The 27,154-nt window shown below is 37.7% G+C and overlaps 1 protein-coding gene and 1 pseudogene across 2 annotated transcripts in view; both read left to right on the top strand.

The window, feature by feature from the left end:
• PLCXD2 (phosphatidylinositol specific phospholipase C X domain containing 2) overlaps positions 1 to 18,495 on the top strand; it is a 55,321-nt gene extending 36,826 nt beyond the window's left edge. The window contains exons 3-5 of one of the 2 annotated variants that reach the window (XM_077118437.1): positions 5,952 to 6,193; positions 12,419 to 12,621; positions 13,944 to 18,495. In XM_077118437.1, coding sequence (XP_076974552.1) covers positions 5,952 to 6,193; positions 12,419 to 12,578 — 402 coding nt within the window. In that variant the 3' untranslated portion in view covers positions 12,579 to 12,621; positions 13,944 to 18,495. Of the gene's footprint in view, positions 1 to 5,951; positions 6,194 to 12,418; positions 12,622 to 13,848 lie in introns of both variants that reach the window. The other variant, XM_077118436.1, reaches the window with a different exon arrangement.
• A 6,683-nt stretch (positions 18,496 to 25,178) lies between these two features.
• Positions 25,179 to 25,664, top strand: LOC143647623 (DNA replication complex GINS protein PSF1 pseudogene; annotated as a pseudogene).
• The last annotated feature ends 1,490 nt before the right edge of the window (positions 25,665 to 27,154 follow it).

The following is a 27,154-nucleotide window of genomic DNA, read 5'->3' as shown; positions in this document are numbered from 1 at the left end:
TCTGTGTATGAAGAACTTCAGTAAAAAGATTAGGATCTGGGCAGTGCATGGATAGCTCAGTAATAGAATTCTTGCCTGCCCTGTGGGAGACCAGGTTCGATTCCTGGAGCTTGCACATGCCAAAAAACAAAACAAAACAAAACAAAAGATTAGGATCCATCCTGATTGAGGTGGGCCACACCTTAACTAGCCTCATCAAAAAGTCCTGCTTACAACGGGTTCACACTCATAGGAATGGATTAATTTTAAGAACATGTTTTTCTGGGGTGCATACTTTTCTAAACCATCACAGATGGAATTTGAGTTAGGAAAGAAAGTAAGGCTTCAAGGATGACTCCCAGTTTTGGCCTGAATAATTGGAAACCCCAGGTTATTTTGCACACCTATAAAATTCCTAAATGTTTGACACCGCAAAGACTTAAAGAGTTAGCTTTTAGTATCTGTTAAAATATATCTAAGCCATTTTTTCTTCCTCAGAACTTAAATAAATGATAATATCCAAGTTTTTATCAAACTTCTAGAGCCCCACAAGTCCAAGTATAGCAAATACCATTTATTTAATGATGTAATGAATATAAATATCATTTACTTAATGATATAATGAATCTAATTTGGATAGGCTTTTTTCTCAGTGGAGCTTCTATTTACAATATTAAATAATAGTAACAATAACAATAACAACTAACATTTATTGGGCCTTTATAATGCTCTAGGTACATGTTTTAATCTTTTAATTTGCTCAGCAACACCATAAGAGGTACTTTGTTATTATTCCCAGTTTTTCAGATGAGAAAACTGAGGCATAAAGAGATTAAGCAGTTTACAGAAAAGAAGTTGCTCTTCAGTGGGGACAACCAAATCAATAGGCCAAGCCCTCTATCTTGGGGTTCACCCCTATGAAACTTGTTCCTGCAAAGGATAGGCTAAGCCTACTTAAAATTAGGCCTAAGTGTCACCCTCAAAGACCCTCTTTGGTTGCTCAGATGTGGCCTCTCAGATGTGGTTGCTCCAGACATCCCAGATTGAGACAGCCTTCTTGACCAAAAGGGGGGAAGAGAGAAATGAGCATTATATAGATATCCATTTTTTGTTTATAGTGTATTGGAGTAGCTGGATGGAAGTGCCTGAAACTATTGAGCTGTATTCCAGTAGCTTTGATTCTTGAAAACAATTGTATACAGATATAACATTTGCAATATGAATGTGTGATTGTGAAAACCTAGTGCCTAATGCTCCTTTTATCCAGGATGTGGACAAATGAGTTAAAAAAAATATATAGATAAAACAATAAATAAATAATAGGGGGAACAAGGGGTAAAATAAATTGGGTAGATGGAAATACTAGTGGTCAATGAGAGGGAGAGGTAAGGAGTATAGTATGTACAAATTTTTTCTTTTTTCTTTTTATTTCTTTTTCTAGAACGATTCAGATGTTCTAAAAATGACCATGGTGTTGAGCATGAGCCATTAATTGTGCACCATATGTGGACTGTATGTGTGTGAAGATATCTCAATAAAAATATTTAAAAATATAAAAAGAGGTTGCTTGTGAGCAACACGAGCCAGGGTTCAAACCCAGGCTGTCTGCCTCTCCAGAGCTGCCACTCTTAACCCACATGCCAAACTGCTTCTCCTCTAGAGTAAGGTTGAAATGCTGAAGAGAAGGACTGCCAGGCATTGTTCACATTATCTTGGTGATTTTTACAGCTAATGTCAAATATTTTGCTAGTAAAAATGCTTTCTTTTTAATAATGAACTCTTATTAAAAAGAGGACCTTTTACAATTCTGAACACAGATAATAGGATGGGTTCCCATATGGCCTCCCATATGAGTTGGTTAGAAATCTGCAGGAGTGCAGGTATCTTCAGGAATAATGAATGATATGAAAAGTGAATTTCTAGCACAATGATGATCTTAGTATATCCCAAGACTGGGTGGAATAGGGTCTCATCTTGAGGAAAAACTTTCCTTTCTTTTAAGCAGTGAGGTGTTCTATAAGTATCCTGGGTCTGCCATAACAAATTACCACAAACTTGCTGGCTTAAAAGAGGAGACATTTATTCTCTCTCAGTCTTGAAGGTTAGAAGTCAGAAATCAAAGTGTTGGAAAGGCCACACACTCTGAGGCAGAATCTGTTCCAAGCCTCCCTCCCAGCTTCTGGTGGTTGCAATCCTTAGCATTCCTTTTACTGCAGCCTCATAGAGTTTACTCCAAACTCTACCTCCATTTTCATATGGCATTCACCCTATGTGTCTGTGTCCCAGTGGCTTCATGTGGCTTTCTTATAAAATACACTAGGCTTTGGATTTAGGGCCCACTGTAGTCCAGTGTAACCTCATCTGATCTTGATTGCCTCTGCAAAGACCCGATTCCAAGTAAGGTCACATGCATGGGTTCTGGGACGTTGGACTTCAGCATGTTTTGGTGGGGAACTCAACAGATTTTAATGCCACTCAAGAAAGAAGTCATTTCAGCTGCTTCTCAAAAAAGAGATAATTGGTTAGGTGTCTGTATAATAGGTGAACAGTAGTCACTTGGTGAGCAAAAAAAAAATTAAATATGGGGTAATGAAACTGTGTCATATAACTACAAATATTACTATAGTTATGAAGGAAAGAGATTTTTATGAATACATGTGAAAAACATAGTGTCGTTGATTTGAATTCTGGAATCCCTCATTCTCCTTCCCTTCTCCATGTCTTCCCTACCAGGTCTCTTCTTAAGTACTAAGTAAAGTGATCTCAAGCAGAGTCATCTCAAGCAGACTGCCCCTCAAATGGATAGTCCATACTGGTGGTTAAACTCTAAATCATCATTATGTTATGAGCTGCTGTACATGTAACCCCCTAAGAATTTTATTACTACAATTTGATAGCAAGAAATATACTACCATTCAGTTAAATTTCATATATTCAACATGCAATTACATCACAACTCACAGGAACATATTTGTCCATTAGTGGCTGTGGATTTTGAGGGTGCAATGAATAGGAAGAGGCAATCTAAATCTTGGCATCATTTAGAATCTTAACAAGAAGGTTAGAATGCATAGTACTAATAAAATACAAAACAGATACAGAATTGCAAAACAGAACTATTTCATTCTCTCTGTACTATACGATTACAAGACGTTTTATAACAAATAAATTGAAAAAATAGAACATAGTTTCAGTTTGCATCCCAGGAGCCCCAGTAAAGGAATGATGAGAAAAAAGGAGGTCAATCAAGATATAGTTCTTAGAAAAGATGCATTTTTTTAGCTGAGTATCAAAAAACAACATGAACTGCTGAGTTGGAGGGGTGATTTCAGAGAGGAATATAGCAGAGAGGAGTGGGGAGAAAGATGCAAACCACAGACCCTAGAAAGAGTTACTGCCCCTAAAATTGAGAATAAGACTTGGTTTAATAGGCCAAGATTCCACCTTAAACAGAAATTCTTCCTGTAACTTCAGGATCAGATAGCTCAAGAGGGCTCCTAAGTAAAGTATAGACCCCTTTTTTGAACAGTTCGTTAACTTTTTCCAAGGCAAAGTAAGGAACAACACTGTCCCCTTTTCTGCTGACACTCGGCCCAGTGGCCAGGCAGCATCGCTGGGGCTCACAGCCTCCGACTCTCCTGCATTCCGCTTCACAAGCTAACTTCCCTCATCTGTGGTCCTGGGGGTCTCAACCTTTCAAACTAGCTAATTGACCTGCTAGGAAGCCATCCTCCCCAGTCACCTAGGCAATCTGCTTATGATGAGCCTGTGATTAACCTCAATAACCATGTGATTGCCACAGACATCATTAGCAGTCAGTCAGACATTACTTAAAACCATTAAACACAGTAACAACTACTGTCTTATTCGGTGCACCGTGCCTGGCCCTCCCCTGCTCTAGGCCTTCAGGAGCAGTTAGTCAAGCACCTTAGTCATGAGCTAAATGTGCCCTGGAAACAGGACAGATGTGTCAGAGCAGTTGTTCTTGAGTGCCTGCAGGATTGTTTTCTCGGGCCAGCTATCTGAGGATTGCAGTCCATGCAGTGTAAACACGCAGGCAGGACATTCTTCCAGGAAGAGATCACTGGTGCTCATGAGGCAAAAAATTATATTACTTCTAGAAGTCTCTAGAGCTCTGAATTGGGACAACCAAAATAGTAATTTCCGGTCCCTCAGCTGTCTCCCAGAAGCTAATTAATGCTGTGGATGAGGCTTGCTAATTATTTTTGAAGTCATCACCATCCTGAGAGGTCTCACAGGAGGCCTGTTGCCTCTGTGAAGTCTTCCCTGACTCCTGAACCACACTCTCCCTCCCTCCTGGGAATGATGATTTCGTTCAGTCAGCAATGCGCAACTGAAAATCTTTATTCCCAGATTCTATCAGTGTGTTCATCTCAACTCAAAGAGCGAGGTGTCAAAGGATAGGCTAAGCCTACTTAAAATTAGGCCTAAGAGTCACCCCCACAGAACTTCTTTTGTTGTTCAGATATGGCCTCTCTCTCTCTCAGCCAACATGACAAGCAAAGTCACTGCCCTCCCCCTCTGTACATGGGACATGACTCCCAGGGGTGTAAACCTCCCTGGAAACATGGGATAGAAATCCTAGAATGAGCTGGGTCTCAGCATCAAGGGATTGAGAAAACCTTCTTGATCTAAAGGGGGAAAAGAGAAATGAGACAAAATAAAGTGTCAATGGCTGAGAGAGTCCAAACAGAGTCGAGAGGTTATCCTGGAGGTTATTCTTACGCATTATAAATATATCCCCTGTTTAGTTTAAAGTGTTTTAGGTGAGAAGAAAGTGCCTAAAACTGTAGAGTGTGTTCCAGGAGCCATGTTTCTTGAAGATGATTGTATAATGAAACAGCTTTCACAATGTGACTGTGTGATTGTGAAAACCTGTGTTTGATGCTCCTTTTATCTATGGTATGGACAGAAGAATAAAGCATATGGATTAAAAATAAATAAATAACAGGGAACAAATGTTGAAATTTAAAAATATGTATATTGGATAGATGGAGATACTAGTGGTCAGTGAGAGGGAGGGGTAAGGGGTATGGTATGTATGAGATTTTCCTTTTTTTTTCTTTTTATTTCTTTTTCTGGAGTAATGCAAATGTTCTAAAAAATGATCATGGTAATGAATATACAACTATGTGATGATATTGTGAGCCATTGATTATACACCACCCATGGAATATTTGTATGTTATGAATGTATGTGCTTGTATGTTGTTTCATCAATAAAAATAAAAATAAAAAAAGAGCTATGTATAAGAGTTGTGAACTCAGGAATTATAACTTCTAGACAATACAGGGATTCTCAACCTAAAGTCCACAGATTTCCTGGAGGGTGTATGGACAGAATTTAAGAAATTTTGAACTTGGATGAGAGAAATTCACGTATTTATTTTCCCTTAACATCTAACTGAAAATTAGTATACCCATCAATCATGGGTGGAGGGAGTAGCTGCACTGGCCCTGCCTATGACTTTGTCCCCCTAAAGTACATCACTATTTTCATATTTAATATCTCACAATATCATTTATATTCATCATCAACTCAAATTATAGAACTTATTAGACCCACAACACATCTTATAACAATGCACATGCATTAATTTATTACAAATTTATTAAATAAATTGATTACTATATTCCAATATACTTGGTTTCTCTTGACGTCCTATTTATTTTATTCATTCATTAAAAAAAATTATTTGGAGAAGGTGTCCATGATTTTACCATAGTCCTAAAGGTGTTCATAACAAAAAAAAGTAAAGAATCTGAGTCAGGCATGCAGTAAGTGCTCAGTGAATCTTTGCTAGTTGATTTCATTTAAAAAATGTGTAACATTTCTTGAATCTCTACATGTGTTTATATTTACTTGTTTTTTCTACCAGCAATTAATCTAAACCTTAAGACCTAGCATTTAGCTCTTTTATGAATTTCTTTTTTCTGTTTTGAACATTTCAGGTTCTTATTTTCTACCACTGCCCCTTCTACAAGCAATACCCCTTCCTGTGGCCAGGAAAGAAGATTCCAGCACCGTGGGCAAATACCACAAGTGTGCGGAAACTAATTCTCTTCCTGGAGACCACTCTCAGTGAGCGGGCCCCCCTCGGCTCCTTCCATGTCTCTCAAGCTATTCTCACCCCCAGAGTGAAGACCATCGCTCGAGGCCTGGTTGGAGGCCTCAAGAACACTCTGGTTCACAGGTAAGAATTTATTACCATCCCACAGGTGAGACTTTTCAAAAGTACATTTATTCTGGTTGTCTTCTGAAGAGAGCAGCACAGCTATAGTATCTGAAAATTTTAAAAAAAGCTTTATATATTAAAAAGCTTTGGATTTGAGATGGATTGCATTAATCATGCCCAGGATATCTCTAAACACTTTGTTAAAATGCATGTATGCATTATGCCATGCATACTCTCTGAATGTTAATGCTGACACAAAGCACTTTAAACCCAATTCACTTCTAGCAGGTAGACGCATTGGGTTCTTTTCCCTGCCCTAGCATCTTGCCCAGGCTCTCATTCATTTAAGAAGCATTAAATACAGACCACTGTGCTAGATCCTAGGGACTCAGAGATGGCCCTTCAAGGATTTTTCCCTTCCATGGTGACATTGATTCCTAAGAAGCAGCTTTTAATGCCACCTACTATGCCACAGATTCAAATACTTCTTCGGAGTAAAATCAGCCTAACCACCTTTAGGCAGGAAAGGACACCTTTGCCCCTGGTCACTTTGTAATTGACCAAGTTCTTTATCCTGGACATGAAAGAATGATAAGTGCATTCAAGAAAAGGGATGGCTTATATATGTATATACATATGTGTGTGTGTGTGCACACGCGTGTGCATGTGTATATGTATATAAGTACATTAAAATAATAGGACATCACTTGTTATCCAAGCTCGGGAAGCCATAGGTTTGAGTAGTGAGGGATATTTACAAGAATCAGCTTGATACCTGAGTTCCAGGTGGTGAACACTAAGTTCAGATAGTGAAAATTTCATCCAAAAATATGTCTCTTTTTGGTTCTGAGTTTGGATAGCATGAGTTCATATAACAGGAGTTCAGCTAATAACAGTTTGGATAGCAAGGGTTACCTGCATTCTTCTTTCTTGGTGAGGATTCTTCACTATGTTTGCCATAGACAGAATGAGAAATCCCCTCTGTCTGATTCTAGTGTCCTGATCGAATTAGTTGTGCTGAGCTTGGAAAAGAGAATTTTGTAAACCAGAGATAAAGTTCTTTGAAAGATCTAGAATTACAAACTTTCTTTTTTTGTAGTATATGTTCATATATCTTCACTGTGTTTCTCATGCCTAAATAATGAATTAACATTATTTATTTATTCATTTAATAAGCACTGAGTACCTAGGAAGAGGTAGGTCCAAAGATACAAGATGAATAATGTATTCTCTGTCCTCACAGAATGCACAGTATAGCAGAAAAGACAGATTGTAAATTTCTATGAAGCAATGTAAAAATCACTATAATAAAAGTACAGTATGTGCACAGAACTGTACTAATAAGGAAGAGGGAGCATTTCTAAATAAAGATAAATACATAGGGGTCAAAAATACCACTTTGTACCTTAAGCAAGCTCAAATGATTCCTGATTCTTCCAAATTTTCTGGTCTGGGAACTAACGTGTGTCTGAGTCCATGCGTGTTCAGGGCCAGCTGTATGACTAAGAGTTCTCAGCATTAAATTCCATGAGGAATACTGCTTTTTAATAATAAAAACGTGAGAATTTGAAGCTTACATGTTTATTATTAAAATTCAACAGTAGTCATAGCAATTGTTAAGAACTTAGACCAGAAAAAACTTTTTTTTTCAGAAAGAAGTACTTATCAATGACATTCTTTAGGATGTTCAGCATGTGATGATAATAAAAGGCAAACCAACAAAAAATAAATAAATATAGATATGTTAAATCTGTACATTGTGTCTTAAATGTAAGGTGTGTCACAGATTATTTCATTTGATTCTTTTATCAAGTCCCCTTCTAGGCAGGCACATTATCATCCCCATTTTAAGATGGGGTCCGGTGAGGTTAAGTGACCCAGATCTAGGTAGCCAGTAAGGGCAATAATATATATCAAACTCTCGACTTCTGATCACTGGATGACTGCCCTTTGCAGTTTTCAACACTGGCTCAGATATGTCATATTTCAGTGCCCTGTTCCTTTCTGATGTGAGGAGTTGTGGTTTTCTTACTGGTACATGAATCTGGTGAGATCTTATTGTTTATAACTGTTAACCCAGAATGTCATGCTGATTTTCATTCTTGTAAATTCCTAGAACTTTAATTTGGCAGCAAACAAAGCACAAGTTGCTTTCATTTAGTGGTAATGATGGTGGCATGCACCTGAAACCAAAATTTCCTTGCACGCCATTGTCCTTGTCCTGGTAGCAAGCAGCTATCTCCAAGACTGGAGAGATGCTTTGGTATTTTGACCTCTGCTGGTCACAGTAATATTACAGGGGTATGCCATACATTTCTAGGCCCATGTGCATCAATTGAGTGAGGAAATGCAACTCTCCACAACAGTTTGTTTCCAAAAGCCAGCACAAGTTGCAGCTGACATTTCCTCCTGGCCATTGAACAAGCACAGGATTCCAGCAGTTATGACAGGGTCCTTTCCCTGGGTTCCAGCACCCCCAAGATCAGTCCCGACTAATAAGCCACACCTGAGTGCTGTCAAAATGGTCCTGGCCCTGACTCAGTTCAAACCAAATAGGAAAGGACACGGTATATTTCCATACAGATGTAGGGGACCTGAGTTCTTGGTCACCTTGTTTCATCACCCTAGAAGAAAGCCACTAAAATACCATTGTGAAAACCTGTGTGGGGTACCATATTCTTAGAAACAAACCACGCACTCCCACTGAAATCACATGAAAATGAGTTTTGCCTTAAGGCTGAGAACTGAACATCCATGGACAAAAATAAAAAGACCTGAGATTGAAACCTATCTTCTTTCCTAATCAGCAGAATGACCTCGGACAAGTCTCTTGACATCTGAGATAAAGCTTTCTCACCAGTTAAATGGGATTGATAATACCACTTAAGATTGTCGTCTTAAATAGAGGAACATGAAATCTACCATGGTGTTTGGAATAAAAATAGGCACGTCTTCTCTATTAGTTAAAAAAGAAAAAATGATAGGACCAGGTTTGTTCTCCGGTAGGGACTCAAGGTCAAAGGGAATTTGCTAACGTACTGCTCTGCAGCCTGTGGGCCTGGATGCCTTTGGGACCTGTCAGCAATATCTAGCTCTTAGCCTTTAGCACAGATCTTTCCTTTTGGTAAATGCCAGCAGTTAAGAAAATAAAATGGCTCCTCTTCACAATGGGTTTACATTTCCCTCTCTTTGTACATAATCCTGGTTATTTGATCCTTGCCTTGTGGACAGTTTGATACATGTAAACTGAAGCTGACACAGAGCTCTTTGTCATCGGAGAGCACGGATACATACCTTTCCCACATTTCTCTGCTCGGGCTCCAGGGATCCTCAAGTTTGGGCTCTGGCTGCAGTTGCCTGCTGTTGCCTCCCAGGCTTCAATTCTCATTTTCCCATGATAACCAGAAGATGGCACCTGTGTTTCATACTTAAAACACTGACCAATGGTTTTCAAGAATGAAGTCTTGAATTGTGAGTCTTTTGTCCTTCATGTGAAACACTGTCTCTATCATGGTCTCTCTCTCCAAGCTGCATTTGTAGCCCCTCATTCTCAGGCCACATTTTTTTTGCCTAAGCAACAAATATTCACAAATACACTCTAACCATTAATGATTCTTTCTGTGCTAAACACTTATATAGTACCTACTATATCCCAGGCAATATTCTAAATGCTTTACGTATATTATTTTATTTAAAAAAAATCTGTAAGAAGTATTATTACCATTCCCATTTTACAGGGGGAAGAACTAATGCACAGAAAAATTCAATAACTTAAGGTGAATTGAGATTTTTAAGTCTTCAGGAGTCCCAGACAATAGTCCTGGACAGAAGGTCTATTAAGTCATAACCAGCCATTAATATTGAAATGTGAATAGATTTATGACATGTATTTTAGCCCATTTGTGATTGTAGAGTCCATTGAAAGAGGAAAAGAGGCCCAGGACCAAGTATAGTTGTCACGGTGAGAAGAGAAGAAAAAGCAGAAGGACAAAATGCTACCAATGCCCTCTTAGGGTTGTCTAGGAGAAGACTGAGAAGGCAGGATGTGTGCTAAAAGAAGTGGGGCAGGCTTTGAAGTAGAAAAAGAAGAGACAAACTAGGGAGAGTGTTATCAAAAGAAGATAAAGGGGCCAGTTAAGATAAGCTTTGTTTATTTCCAGTTTTTACCTAGAGTAAATCCTTTAACCAAAATGTAAGCCCCAGTTTGTGTCTTCCTGAAAGCATTCTCAATCAATGGAGTATTTAATGAGTTATTTTTTGCCATCGTTGAAAACTATGAAGAATACTCCTACTGCTCTCTCCTGCATACCTCCCATGTTATCTTAAACCTACTACTAATAGAGAAATTGCTACATTGAATTGTCATTATTTGTTTATGTCACTTAACTGTGAGCTGCTTTGGGCAAAATATTCTGTCACAAAGGAAGTCCTCAATTTGAAAAATGAGACTGAGACAATTGAGTAAGAATTGGTCTATTAAAAAGCTACACATAGTGCTGAAATAACTGGAATAGCTACAAATCCATAAAGAAAAATGTGTACCGCAGTTTCTACTAATTTAAAATGGATCTTAGAGCTGTATATGAAAACTAAAATCACAAAACTTGTAGAAGAAAGCATAGAAGATCTTTGTGACTTGAGAGCAGTCAACAGTTCCTTAGACAGACAACCAAAATTTTTATGGTTTTGTAAAGAAAAAAATGATAAATTAAACTGTGTGAAAATTCAAGACTTTAGCTCATAGAATATACCATTAAGAAAATGAATAGGCAAGCTACAGCCTAAGAGACAATATGCACAAAACATATCTGACCAAAGATTAGTATTCAGGATATATAAATAACTTCTACAGTGAAAAAAAACTCAGCAGTGAAAAAAAAAAAAACAATAAAGAAAACATGGGGAAAAGAACTGGACAGATATTTCTCAATAAAAGATACACACTTGGTCAGTTAGCCCATGAAAAGTATTCAACATCATTAGTCATCAGAAAAATACAAATTAAAATATTGTAAGATATCTCTATACCCACCACAATGGCTAAATTAAAAAAAGACTAATAGCACCAAATTTTGGAATGAATATGAAGCAACCAGAGCTCTCATACTTTATTAGTGGGAGTATAAAATGGTACAGTCACTTTGAGAAAAGATGTGATAGTTCCTTAGAAAACTAAATTTAAATCTACCCTATGATCCAGCAATTTTATTCCTTGGTATTTACCCAAAAGAAATTAAACAAATGACCACAAAAAGATTTGTACAACAATGTCAACAGCCATTTTACTGATGATACTGAAAGTCTGGAAACAATAGAAGTATCAATAGGAAAATGGATAAATAAGCTGAATTATATTCATACAGCTGGAATACTATTCAGTCATAAAAAAATAAACTACTGATGCATATTACATGGCTTATATGAAACTCTATTACAAGTAAATAATCTGTGGTGACAAAATCAGAATAGTTGTGGCCTCTGGGAGGATGGGGGCAGCAGTTGACTAGAAAGGGGCACGCAGAAACTTTCTGAGGTGCTGGTAATGTTCTATACCCTGTGAGAGATTTGGGTTATATAAATGAATGTTTTCGTCAAAAATCAACACACGCACACTTAAGATTTATCCATTTTATTGTTTGTAAGCTTTATGTTAAAAGAAAAGCAAACTGAAAGCAAATATTGAACCTAATTAATGAAGTATTGAAGTATTTAGGGGATGTGCCCAGATATTTGAAATTAGAATTTGTCAAAAATATAAGATGGATTAATGAAAGGATTGCATGATGGATTGACGTAGAGATATGTGGTAGGCAAGTATAGTAAAATATTAATGGTAAAGTCAAGGTGGTGGGAATACATGTGCTTATTGTAAAGTTATTTCCACTTTGCTGAATGTTTGATATTTTTCATAAGTAAAATAAGAACCCACCAAAAATTAGACTCTTGATCCTAATTTTTTAAGATGCTATTGAAATAGTATCTGTTTTTGGTGCTTGAACAAATAATGTCCTTTAAAAAGAAATAATGTCCTTTTTTAGCAAAGAATCCCTGGAAAATCCAATTCTATGATAAAATAGAAATCACTTTGTCTCTGTAGGACATATAAAGCTTAAGTTGACATACTTTAAGGGGCATATGCTTTTACTGACGTACTTTTGTTATATGAACAGAAGTGGTTTGTTTCTGCTTCTGGAAGAGTCCTGAACTCTACTCTCTGTTCTCTTTCCCCCCGATACTGTGTAGGAATCTTCCTGCCATCCTAGACTGGGTGAAAACTCAGAAACCCGGAGCCATGGGCGTCAACATCATCACATCAGACTTTGTGGACCTGGTGGACTTTGCCACGACTGTCATTGAGTTGAATGACCTCCTACAGGATGATAGAGCCTTGTCTAAATGCTGATTTAATTTTTTATTTAACTTGCTGTTGGATTTCTTCATCCAGGGTAGAGTTCTAAAGCGTTCCCTGTTAGGATGTCCCCTGGGCAGTAATGGTGGAGTATTTAAGAAGAGGAGGCCATTTTTCCTTCCTCCCAGGGCCTTATGGATAAAATTACAGGGCTTTTAACTGCATTTTTTCCCAAATGAGACTTTTAAAAAACTGAAGTCCAAGGGAAGAAAGCATGTTTCATGTGATCAAGGTCAAAATCTCCCCAGTGGCTTATAGTGGTGAATGGAATATGGAAATAGGGTCTCCAAGTTCCATTGGGGTATTGAGTGCCTGCTGATTGGTCCATTTCCCTGTTATCTTCTAGGATGTGTTTGAGCCAGTGAAAGGGCTGATACCAGAAAGATATTGCAGGTAAAAAGACCGACTCATGGCACATGTGGACCACCCCTACATAATTCTGGGGTCCTGAGGAGAGAAGAGGCCATGCACCGTTCTCTCTAGAAGTGTTGAATATCACCACTTCTGCCCTGAGAGATGAAAACATGTTTATTACCAAGGTGTTTCAGCCACAAGCTATTGTAGCTTGACCTGATCACTGGTCACCTGACTTCTTCAGATAAATAGTGCATACCGCCTTTGGTATCAAAAATGTGTTTCCTAGTTTTAGAACATTGGTTCCTTTCCATTTGTTTTGGCCCATCCTCAAAAGTGAAAGGAACAATAATGGAGGATCTCTTCAGTTATGGGGCCCAACTAAAGATAGACATGCATGCCAGATTTCTTTGATTTAATTCTTCAGCTTTTCCCAAAATGGCTGGCAGGTAAGCATCTGCATCATTTTGGCAAATTCCTCTTTGGAATGATATCTTCCAGCCAGATCTTGGGATTGCATTTTGTTGTCTGTGCTGTGGGACACAACACTAAGTGGAAGGCACTTTGTCCACGATACCATGGAGGCAGAAGCGGGATGCATGGGAAAGTGCAATGACATTAAAGGAGGAAGCTCCAAGTGGGTTTGGAGCTGTTCTGTAACTTCTGGAAACAAGACTACCTCGGGAACATTTAGGATGGCTTGTGTGTCATCAAGTGAGACACATCCAGTGTTGAAACATTTCCAGTTGATCTACTTTCTGCAGGTTGTTTTGAGTCTACTAATCACCACTGCATGAGGGCTTTGAAACTCAAGAAGGGATTTTAAAAATTATTGTTGATAAGAGGTGCTTATCCATAAAGAGCCCTCTTGTGTCTTTATTTATTTATTTATTTATTTATTTATTTGTAGATTAAGTGTCTGTAGTGCTTTGGCTCGGAAACACAAAGGAGCTTCCTGAGCTTTTCCCCGGACAGATGCTGCCATGGTTTTCCTCCCATCCACAGGACCTTGCATCTCAGGACCCGTGTGACCTCTAACTCTGCTGTAGATATCCTGGCTCTACACTCCACCACCTCCAGCCGTGCTGGGGACAGTGGACATGTGTGGATGTGGTCCAGATCTTCTAAGCCACTAACAAGCCACGCACTGGGACAGAAGAGGAAGTGGGTCACAGAACACTCTCAGCTCTTGAGGTAGACCCTCCAGAGAAGAGTCAAAAAGGGAAGAAGCCAAAAAGAAAACTGGCCGTAGGAGTGTGTGTATTTCAATGCTCCTCAGCATAGAATCTCTAAGAAAGGTAGCAAGCAGCCTCTGAATTCTTTAAGGGGCGAATAAGAACATGGGAACCCAGATGGATGTGTGCATTTATGGTTGATCGGACCCTTCCCCCGGCAGCTTCCTCTTTCTCTCCTTTGATTCTTAGAGCTGAATTTTGCATGTTGCCTGCTGTGGGGCTATCCTAGGTAAGCTATTGTAAGCACATGCACACCCCCAACTCTTGGTCTTCCAGCTCTGCTTTCTGTAAAGTAATCGAAGCCCTGGCCTTTAGTTTCCACTGCTTGAGGAGGTCACAATATAAATGCTTCTAGGAAAATCTGGTTTAACTTCCTCTTTTTCTTGCATTTGAATCCTTCCTGAAGAGGTTCCTGGGATAGCATTGTCAAACTCTGAAGGGCCTTCTCTGGATAGGAGTGCCCTCCCTTTCTTCATTTTCCTTCATTTCTGATATTAAGTCCCAGTGACGAGCACTAAAATCCCTGGCCTTACCTCAGGGTTTTATTTTTGTTAATTGTTTTATTTTGTTTATGGTTTTAATTCTTGATCAATTGCTAGGGACTAGGTCCTTTCCTCTTTTAACCCTTTATTACTTGGCAAAGAGATAAGGAGGCAAGAGGAGAAGTATTCTGCTCTGTTTTATTTGAGCCTCAGCTTTGTCCAGGTGCTTGGTGCTACGAGGCCAGGTGTGTTGACAGGTATCTGCACAGGATAACTATGACACCCAAGGGCTGCTGACTGTTCAGTGACATGTTTACTTGATTTTCTCCTTTATATAATTGCACTTCACTTGGGTTGTGACATTTAAGTACACCTCAGTGTTTGCATGATAAGAGAAAAGTTAACAAGCATGTCATAAAAGCACAGAAAACTATATACCAAGGTTTGCATGCATGGAGTCCTCTCTGTGGTGACTGCATGTGCCCACTCTGTCATACTGCTTTGGGTTGCTCACTTTGCTTTGGGAAATCTGCACAGGAGTTCCCAGAGGTAGGAGGAACATTATTTACAATTCCTTGATATACACTCTTGAATTGGCAGAATCTCTGCCTCAAGGAAAAGTTGCATAACACATTGTAAAGGATGTATGTATTCTGCTCCTGGACTATGAGGCCAGACATGCGACCTCAGTCATGCAGACAAGACAAAGGGAAATAGACTTTAGGGTCTATGATCCATTCTGCATCTGCTACCAACAAAAATGGTGATCCAACCACATCAGTTATTCTCACAAGTTCTATGGGCCATTCAGATCAAAACAAGGCTCCTATACTTGCTTAAAATTAACTTAAAGATCAGCTGAAAATCTCCTTGATTGATCCAAAGGGAACTTCGGTTTTACAGGAGTCGAGACCATACTTATTTGGGAATGTAAACTGAGCTTTACTCAACTTCTCATGAGCTCCCTGGACCATTTCCCACATGGCCACATTCCCATGACTTTTGACGAAGGTTTTAGTTAGATTGGAGTAGTGTTTAAAGGCTTGAATTTTGAGCCTATTAGAGGTTCCACTGGTTTTTTGATGGATACAGAGATACTCTTAGGACTGGATAGAGAGGTGAAACAAAATTCGTGGAAAGGAATATCTACTGAGAATTAAATTTTAAATTAATGGCAGGTCTAAGAGAATTATGCCAAAAATCTTTGTATGTTTGTTGGATTAGACTCTTAGGCACCAGATTTAGTCACTTTCCTTAGCTGAGCCCAGGCCCCTGATTCTTGAGAACATGCAAACCACAGTCCAAACCTAGGATTATATAAATTTAAAGAAAAGCACAAAATTGAGTCCAGAAAATGACCTTTTTTTCTTTCCTTCATGACCTTCTAATATTCACATTAAAAAAAAAAAGATGTTTTTTGTTTCTGCTCAAGAAGGTAATGCAAGGTGTGGTATCTCTGGTTTTCTGAATCAAACCATTAGAAAGTACTTCCTAAGAAACATTGCAACCCCACTAGAAGGTTTTGCACAAAACCAAAAGGTCGAGAAACAGTAGAAATTAAGACTGAAATTTGACTTTTTCTTGGGAAGCTAAAGGTCCACACAAAATCAGGCTGTCTTACAGATTTAATTCATGCCATACTTGAAGTTTTTGTAATGCTTTTATTGACAGACAGCATATCTGTGCTATTAGGCTCTAGGATACAGAATTGGCTAATGAATGGAGTGCAAGTATGAAACTCCTCCCTTGCATGAGTGAGTGATCCTATGCAAAGTCTGACTTGGTTCCTTCTTCTGTAATAAGGATATAGTTTACTACTTGAGAGCTGAATGTTTTGCAAACTTTAATTGACTAAGCTCCCCAAAACATAATATTTAGGTTGAATGCCTTATGCTCAGGGATTGTACAGATGTGGTCAATCTTCCTTCTGTGGTATGTTTGAAGAATGCTACTTGGGGTCATTTCCCAAAAGTGTATTGTAGGATAAGGAGACTTTGTCTGGAAGTGGCACCCTTAGTGATATGTGTAGTGAAATGAGTAGGGCTGAAAGAAATCTACCAAGATGTATGTGGGCTCCTGAGTGGCGGAATTTCTAAAATGCATGCAAAATAGCTATATGATGTCGAGAGAAAACTAATAGAAATTTGTAACATCAGATGTCCAAACTGACAGTAAGTTTGCTTTCTATGGATTCACCACAGCTGTCCCTATCAATTCTGCCAAGTTTCCAGTACATCTTGGCCCTCTGCCTCAGGCTGCTCCCTGGTATTTGCCACCATAGCTTTGTCACTCACAAACACTGCTTTGGGACACACATGATTGAATTGATTGGGGAATAAGAGATTTGGCTGGAAATGTTACCCTAAATTCCAAACAATACTGAACAGTTCCCCACTGCCCCAAGCAATGTGCATCTCCTTATGCTCTGGATTCCCCAGCTTCCTGCTAGAGATAATGACACTGCCAATTGGCTCTATAATATCTCTGAACTAGCCCTAGGCAGAACTAGACTTCAGAATGCTACTGCTTTTGTTAAAATAGCATAGTCTTCCCAGATCATGCACACACACACACACACCCCAAAAAATAGCATATACTTAACACACATAAAATATTCTAGGATACCTCTTCCTATCTTATGATGGATATTGTATTCTAGCACTTTCTTCAACAAAACTTGTTCTTAAGATTTTCAAGTGGTTTTCTAGGAAAGTATTTTCCTTCCCTCCTCTGGGAATAAACTCCCACAGTCTATTGAGGCAGCCCTGTCGATACTCCGGTACTCATTCTTTCTCATTTCCTTCTTAGAATGGCACTTTCTCATCTTATCTTGTGACCATCCTCCATCATCTGCTGATTACTATTAATAACAAGATGCTGGAAAAACTTAACAGTAGAAGGCACATACATTCAATAATGTCCAAGCACACTCCTCCTGCAGTGGTTATTGATCTTTATTCTGTGCCTCCCTCTCTCTATCTGCTCCGTTACTTGAGCTATACCTGATTGAACCCAGAACTTGGAGCCAGTGCTTAATTCAAGCAGTAGGGGCTTGCTCACAATCTTTGAGCCCAGTACGAAGCACAGCACTTTGAAAAGTCAAATAGGCCTTTGATAGCTTTGTACATTTGCAGTTTACATGATTACAGCACTAGAAACATTCAGTCATGAAGCTATAGTATCAATATAATAAATCTTAGAACAGATTATAGAAACAGTGGTACCTTGCTGCTATTACACTTACTCATTAACACCCCAATGTTAATAGGTATTAAATACAAATTATGTATATATTATGCATTATTTGTATTGTATATATGCCAATTAAATGTCACTTAACCTCATGATTAGCAATTAGAAAATACGGAGACTGGCCTAGTAAATACAAGTCTTGGTCAATTCAGATGTTATGTGAATCTGATTGATTCCCTATTAGATATTATTATTTTGTTCCTGATTGCCTGTTTTATACTACAGTGCATGCTGTTTGCTAAAATAATTAAATAATATCAACATTAAATGATATCAACTTTAAGGTTAGAATTAAATTTTTGCAAATATGCTGCCTAATATTCTGAAATGTGACGTGTGGCTTATCTTACTCAAATACATTTCACTTGGCTATTTTATCCCTAGGGAATAATTGTTCAGATATATCTCTCCTCTTCTTTCTTGTAATCTTGATTAAACTGCTTAATTCAGCTAGAACATTGTAAAGCCAGAATACCTCATTTTAACTGTGAAAAAATTAATAGATATGATGACATAATGTGTGTCGTTGTTGCATTTAATTTAAACTAACTAAATAGGTTTAAACCTGATAATAAATATAAAATTTTGACAAGGACTATTCCTTTGTTTGGACACAGATTTGATTATTGGTCTAAATTTTTCTTTAAAATTTATTGAGGTAGCTTCACATACCATACAGTCCATCCAAATTACACAGTGGCTCACAGTATCACCACAAAGTTGTGTGTTCATTGTCATGATCATTTCTAGAACATCTACATTACTCCAGAAAAAATAAACTAAAAGGACAAAAGAAAAAAACTATACATCCCATACCCCTTACCCTTCCTGCTCATTGACCAATAGTATTGCAATTTACTCATTTTTTTAACCCCTTGTTGTAGTTTGCTAAAGCTACCAGAATGCAATATACCAGAAATGGAATGGCTTTTAAAAAGGGATTTTATTAAGTTGCAAGTTTAAATTCTAAGGCCATAGAAATGTCCAAACTAACACATACAGAGAAAGCTACCTTAATTCCAAAGAAAGGACTGATAAAGTTTAGCATTTATTATTTGCTAGCTTACTCTCCTCATTTCATAAGACTTCCCTGGAGTGTTTTTCTTCCGCATCTCCAGAGGTTTCTGGCTGTGTGTTTCTAAGTCAGCTCTAAGGCATTTTCCAAAATCGTTCCTTCTTAAAGGACTCCAGTAAACAACCCCACCTTGAATGGTGGGAGACACATCACCATGGAAACCACCTCATCAAAAGTTACCACCCACAACTGGGTGAGTCACATCTCCATAAAAACAATCAAAAAACAATTGCGCATCCAGTAATATTGAATGAGGATTAAAGAACAGCTTTTCTGGGGCACACAGCAGTTTCAAAGCAGCAAACCCCTTATCCTCCCCTGTTATTTTTGTCCTTATTTTTTTACTCATCTGTGTATACCCTACATAAAGGGATCATCAGACACAAAGTTTTCACTCACATGGTAACATTGTAAATGCTATGCAGTTATACAAATCTCATCAGTGGAGAGAAAACAGGATCAATAAGGAAACAGATTTTGAATAATATGATAAATTAACTAAACAAGCATTTACAGAACATTATACCACACAACAGCAGGATACACGTTTTTCTCAAGAACTCCAAGGATAGACCGTATACTGGGTTGCAAAGCAAGTTTCAATAAATTTTTAAAAATTGAAATTAAACAAAAACACTTTCTCTGATCATAATGGAATGAAAAAGGCAGAGGGCCAGAAAATTCACAAATATATGGAGCTAAGCAACACACTCTTAAACTACCAATGTGTCAAGGAAGAAATTACAAGAAAAATCAATAACTATCTCAAAGCAAATGAAAATGAAAACAACATATCGAAGCATGGGATGCAGCAAACGTGGTGCTGAGTGGGAAATTTACTGCCCTAAATGCCTATATGGAAACAGAAGTAAAAGCGACAATAGAGGAATTTTAACAGTTCACATAGAAGAATTAGAGAAAGAACAGCAAACTAACCCCAAAGCAAAAAAAAGGAAAGAATAACAAAGATTAGAGCAGAAATAAATGAAATTAAGAATATGAAAACAATTAAGAAAATCAACAAAACCAGACGGTTCTTTGAGAAAATCAATAAAATCGATGGACCTTTAGCTAGGCTGACAAAAAATAAAAAGAAAGAGGATGTAAGTTAATAAAATCAGAAATGAAAGAGGGGATATATCCATGAATCCTGCAAAAATAAAAGAGGTAACGAAAGGATACTATGAGCAACTTTATGCTAATAAACTAGACAATGAAGATGAAATGGACAATTTCCTCAAAAGGCATGAACAACCAACATTGAATTGAGAAAAAATAGACATCCTCAACAAACCAATCACACAGGTAAAGAGATTGAATTAATCAAGAAGCTCCCCAAAAAGAAAAGCCCAGAACCAGATGGCTTCGCATGTGAATTCCACTAAGCATTCAAGAAAGAATTAGTACCAATCCTACTCAAACTCTTAAAAAATATTGAAAAGGAGGGAAAGCTACTTATCTCATTCTATGAAGCCAACATCACCCTAATGTCAAAGCCAGATAAATATACTACAAATAAAGAAAATTACAGAGCATTCTCTACAAAGAATATAGTTGCAAAAATCCTCAACAAAGTAGTTGCAAATCAAATCCAACAGAATATTAAAATAAAATTCTTTTATTTATACCATTACCAAGTGGGATTTATCCCAGATATGCAAGACTGGTTAAACATAAGAAAATCAATTAATGTAATACCCATATCAACAAATCAAAGTGGAAAAACCATATGATCATCTTGATTGATGCAGAAAAGCCATTTGACGAAATTCAACATCCTTTCTTGATGAAAACACTTCAGAGGATAGGAATAGAAGAGAACATGATAAAAGGAACATAAGAAAAACCCAGCTAACATCATCTTTGATGGGGAAAGACTGAAAGCTTTCCCTCTAAGATCAGGAACAAGACAAGGATACCCACTATCACCATTGTTATTCAACATTGTGCTGGAAGTTCTAGTCAGAACAAATAGACAAGAAAAAGAAATAAAAGGCATCCAAATTGGAAAAGAGGAAGTAAAACCCTCACTGTTTCCAGATGATATAATACTATATGATGAAAATCCCCCAAAATCTATGGCAAAGCTACTAGAGCTAATGAGTACAGCAAAGTGGCAGAATACAAGATCAACACCCAAAAATCAGTAATGTTTCTATACATTAGTAGTGAGCAATCTGAGGAGGAACTGAAGGAAAAAATTCCATTTACACTAGCAACCAAAGAATAAAATATTTAGGAAGAAATTTAACTAAGGATGCAAAAGACCTATACACAGAAAACTACATGAAATTGCTAAAAGAAATCATGGAAGGGGATACTGAGTTCATGGATTGGAAGACTAAATATAGTTAAGTTGTCAGTTCTAGCCAAATTGATTTATAAATTCAATGCAACACCAATTAAAATTCCAACAACTTACTTTGCAGAACTAGAAAAACCAATAACCAAATTTGTTTGGAAGAGCAGGGTAACTCAAATAGCTAAAAATATCTTCAGAAAGAAAAATGAAGTGGGAGGTCTCATACTACCTGACTTTAAAGCATATTACAAAACTACAATGGTCAAAACAGCATGGTACTGGCATAAAGATATACTGATCATGGAATCAAATCAAGTGTTCAGAAATAGACCCTCTCATCTATGGACAATTGCTCTTTATACATATGTGTGTATTGAGAAGCTTTCACACACATACATTCCATACATGATGCACAATCAATGGCTCATAATACCATCACATAGTTGTGTATTCACATCCACTTTTCCTGACATTTGCATCACTCCAGAAAAACAAATAAAAAAGAAAAACTCATACATACCATACTCCTTAACCCTCCCTCTCATTGACCATTATTATTTCCATCTACCCAATTTATTTTACCCTTTTCTCCCCTATTATTTATTTGTTTTATCCATACTTTTTTTACTCATCTGTCTATACCCTGAATAAAAGGAACATCAGACAAAAGGCTTTCACAATCATACAGTCACATTGTAAATGTTATATCTTTATACAATTTTCTTCGAGAATAAGGTTACTGGAACACAGCACAACAGTTTCAGGAACTTCAGTCCAGCCACTCCAATACACTATGAACTGAAAAGGGGTATCTATATAATGCATGAGAATAACCTCCAGGATAAACTCTCAACTCTATTTGAAATCTCTCAGCCACTGAAACTTTATTTTGTCTCATTTCTCTCTTCCCCCTTTTGGTCAAGAAGGCTTTCTCAATCCCTTGATCCTGGTCCTAGCTCCTCCTAGGAGTTCTGTCCAATGTTGTGAGGGAGATTTACACCCCTAAGAGTCATGACCAACATAGGAGGGAAGGCAGTGAGCTCACCTGCCAAGTTGACTTAGAGAGGCCACATCTGAGCAACAAAAGAGGTTCTCTGGGCGTGACACTTAGTCCTAATTTTAAGTGGGTTTAATCTGTCTTCTGCACAAATAAGTTTTATAAGGGTAAACCCCAAATTCAGGGGCTCAGCCTATTGATTTGGCTATCCCTACTGCTTGTCAGAATATCAGAAATTCTCCAAATGGGGATATTGAACATTTCCTCCTTCCCAGACCCACAAGGGGACTTTGCAAATACTTCTTTTTTCACTGCTCACATTACTCTGGAACATATTGGGGCATCATACTAACCTGGAAAAACCAACAAAATCTCATGCCCTATTCAAGATTCCATGTACTTAAGGTGTTCAACCACATTAACCATACAAGTTAAATTAGGAAATGTACTACCCAAAATATAAATTTTGCACACAATAAACATCTCTCCTTTTAGTCTCACACAGAAGTTGAGGTTTTAAAATGTGGAGAGCATCATCCTTTACCCATATTCTGCTCTACCTTAGTCCTATCTAGATCAGCTTCATTCATATCTCTACACAAAGACTGATCTATTTTTCAACTTTTTAAACAGTTCCTGTATGGGGTACTGCTGACTATCATAGCTTCAGAGCTCTAACTCTGAGTCTCGGGTGTCACATAAATATCCAAAGTTTCTGGGGATGAACAGGTTATAAACAAACAACTCAGTATCTCAGAATTTAGAAATAGCAAGTATTACCTCCTGAATATAAGTGACTGCTGTAAAAGATTACAATCTAGAACCCTTACAATCGGTCCCAACCTGATAACCCATGTTCTTGACTTCAATTCACTGAGTTTTTATATTATGCTTAGTCCATTTGACTGAGGCCTGATAATATTTGTCTTTTTGTTCCTGACATTTCATTCAATATACAGTCCTTAAAGTTCGTAAACTTAGTTGCACACCTCGCAACTTCATTCCTTCTTGCAGCTGCTCTGTAGTCCACTGTATGTATACATCACAGTTCCCCCTTCCATTTCTCATTCATTTTGTACCCTTAGGCCACTTCCATTCGTTGTGGATCTCGAACACTACCACCAGAAACACCGCTGTGCAAATGTCCATTCCTGTCCCCACACTCAGTTCATCCAGGTATATACTGAACAATGGGGTTTCAGGATTATATGGCAAACCGACCCCTAGCTGACTGTGGAACCACAACACTGCCCTCCAAGGGGCTGCACCTCTCAGTTTCCCTACTGACAGTGACTAGGTACATCTCTTTCTCCACATTTTCTCTAGCACTTGTTTTTCTCTGTTCATTTTTAAACTGTTTTAGTCACACATCACATAACCCAACCTAAGTGTATAGACATACCTTTGCTACTATAATCTATATGAAAACATTTACTTTACTTCCACAAAGATTCCAAACCCTTTTCCCATGCCCCTCCACCCCCAACCTACTGACATTTAGTTTTGGCATAATGTCTTTTTTACGTTCAGTGGAAGCATATTACAATGTTACTGTTGACTATAGACCCTGGTTTGCAGTGATTGCACCTTTTCCTGTATACCATCTATTTTCAACACCCTGCACTATTAACATTCATTTGTCCTCCATCATGCAAAATTTTTTATTTGTACATTTAATCACCATAATTGTCTGCTCTAGGCATTCCTACATTATACCATCTCAGTCTTTATCCTCTATCTTTCCTTCTGTTTTCATACATGACTCCAGCCCTTCTCCCTCAATGATACTCACATTCAGCTTATTCGGTGTACTCAGATTATTGTGCTACAATGAGATAGTATTGTGCTATCCATTTCTGAATTTTTACAGTCAGTCTTGATGCACAATCTGTATTCCTTCAGCACCAATTGCCCAATCTCTACCCTTTTTCTATCTCCTGATAACCTGTGCTCTTAATTTCAATTCTCCACGTTCACTCATTAATGTTACTTCATATTGGTGAGACCATACAGTATTTGTCCTTTTGTTTCTGGCTAATTTCACTCAGCATAATGTCCTCAATGTTCATCTACATTGTCACATGCTTCATGACTTTATTCTGTCTTACAGCTGCATAATATTCCATCATATGTATATACCACAGCTTGTTTAGCCAGTCATCTGTTGATGGACATTTGGACTGTTTCCATCTCTTGGCCATCATAAATAATGCTACTATAAACATTGGGTGAAAATATGCAACTGAGTCCTTGCCCTCAGGTCCTCTGACTATTGACCTCTTAAAGGGACTGCTGGGTCATATGGCAATTCTATACTTAGCTTCCTGAGGAATCGCCAAATTGCTTCCAGAGTGGTTGTTCCATTTTACATTCCCACCAACAGTGGATAAGTGTGCCTCTTTTGCCACATCCTCTACAGTACTTGTCATTTTTGGTTTGTTTGTTTGTTTTTATTATGGCCATTCTAGTAGGTGTCAGATGATATCTCATTGTGGTTTTAATTTGCATCCCTGATAGCCAGTGAAGTTGACCATCTTTTCATGCACCTTATACCATTAGTATTTCCTCTTCTGAGCAGTATCTTTTCATATCTTTTGCCCATTTTTTAATTGGGTTGTTTGTCCTTTGGTTGTTGAGTAGAAGAATTTCTTTATATATTCTGGATACTAAAGTTTATTGACATGTAGTTTCCAAACATTATCTCCCATTGTGTAGGCTGTCTTTTTATTTTCTTGACAAAGTTCTTTGATGCACAAAAATGTTTAATTTTGGAGAAACGAAGTGGGAAGCCAGGAGCAGGAGCTGAGGGAGAGATTACAGCGCAGTGGTAGAGAGTCCGACGACTGTCTGATGTGAGAGTGTTGTTGAAGAGGCCGCGGGGCTGGGGTGCATCTGCCATGTTCTGCAAAAAGGCCATGATGCTGGTCTGCGAGCTATACCGGGTGCCCGAAGGGCAGTTGACCGTGTTCAATGAGGATGGACTCAGGCAAGTTCTGGAGGAAATGAAAGCTTTATATGAACAAAACCAGTCTGATGTGAATGAAACAAAGTCAGATGAACTAAGCGATCTGATACCAACCATCAAATTTCGACACTGTTCTTTGTTAAGAAATCAGCGCTGTGTTGTGGCATACCTGTATGACCGCTTGCTTCGGATTAGAGCACTCAGGTGGGAATATGGCAGCATCTTGCCAAATGCTTTACGATTTCACATGTCTGCTGAAGAAGCGGAATGGTTTCGTTGTTATAAAAAGTCTCTTGCTACTTATATGAGGTCACTGGGAGGAGATGAAGGCTTGGACATTACGCAGGATATGAAACCTCCAAAAAGCTTATATATTGAAGCCACTTGGAACATTCCTTCCCTGCAGTTGCAGAAGTAGTTATCAAAAGGCTGCTTTCCCTAGAGTCATGGATGTCACCAGAAGGAAAGCCAGAGGATAAATTCTGGGGCTGTATAGCTTAGTAGAATATAGCGTGGACAATGATGATGGTTAATTGTATAAATATAAGAAAGCTAGAACAATGTATGTCAGTATTATGAGGTGTTGATATTGGGTTGGTATTTGGGAAAAATGGAATTATTGCAAACTAAAGTTTATAGTTAACAGTAACAGTGTAATATTCCTGCATTAATGGTAGCAGGTACTATACCAAAGCTAAATGTCAATAATTAGGGGGATTTTATGGGTATGTGTTTTTTTGTTTGTTTTGGAAGAAATGAAACTGTTCTCCTATTAACCACAGTGGTGAATGCATAACTATGTGATTATTCCAAGAGCCGTTGATTGTACACTTAGCATAGATTGTATGTTGTGTGAATAAAACTGTTTGAAAAAATAATAATAGGAGAGAAGATGAAGGGTATGGAATGATTTGGGTTTTATTTTTTATTTTCTTTTTGATTAATGAAAATGTTCTAAAAATTGTGGTGACAAATGCACAATCATGTGATGTTATTGCGAGCCATTATTTGTATACTTTGGATGCATTATATGGTATGTGAAGATATCTCAATAAAACTGCATTAAATATTTAAAAAAATGTTTAATTTTGAGGACTTTCCAAACTCCTTTTTGTTTGTTTGTTTTTGCTCATACTTTGTGTGTAAGGTCTAGGAAACTGCCTCCCGTTACAAGATTTATTTTCTTCTAAAATTTTTATGATCATAGCTCTACTGTTTAATCTTTCATCCATTTTTGAGTTAATTTTTTATAGAGTATGAGATATCGATCCTCTTTCATTCTTTTTCATATGGCTAGCTAGTTCTCCAAGCACCGTTTATTGAAAAGGCTGCTCTGTTCCATGAGGGTTGGCTTGACCGCCTTATCAAAGATCAGTTGTCTGTAGATGGGAAGGTCTATGTCTGAACATTTTATTCAATTCCATTGGTCAGTATATCTATCTTTATGCCAATACAATGCTGTTTTGAACATTGTAGCTTTGTAATATGCTTTAAAGTCAAGTACTGTGAGACTCCCACTTCATTTTTCTTTCTCAAGATACTTTTAGCTATTTGGGGCACCCTTTCCTTCCAAATAAATTTGGTTTTTGTTTTCTCTAGTTCTGTGAAGTAAGTTTTTTGGATTTTAATTGTTATTGCATTGAATTTATAGTTCAATTTGAGTAGAATTGACATCTTAACTATTGATACAATCCATGAACACAGTATACCCTTCCATTTATTTAGGTCTTCCATGATTTCTTTTACCAATTTCTTATAACTTTTGTATCCTTAGTTAAATTTATTCCTAAATATTTTATTCTTTTGGTTGCTATAGTAAGTTGAATTTTTTTTCCCTTCATTTCCTCCTCAGATTGCTCATTACTAGTGTATAGAAATGTTACTGATTTTGGGGTGTTGATCTTATAC

The sequence above is a fragment of the Tamandua tetradactyla genome, chromosome 10 (assembly GCF_023851605.1).
Source record: "Tamandua tetradactyla isolate mTamTet1 chromosome 10, mTamTet1.pri, whole genome shotgun sequence".
NCBI classification, from domain to species: Eukaryota; Metazoa; Chordata; class Mammalia; order Pilosa; family Myrmecophagidae; genus Tamandua; species Tamandua tetradactyla.
The sequence above is the reverse complement of the archived record's forward strand: the minus strand, read 5'-3'. Positions and strand labels throughout refer to the sequence as shown.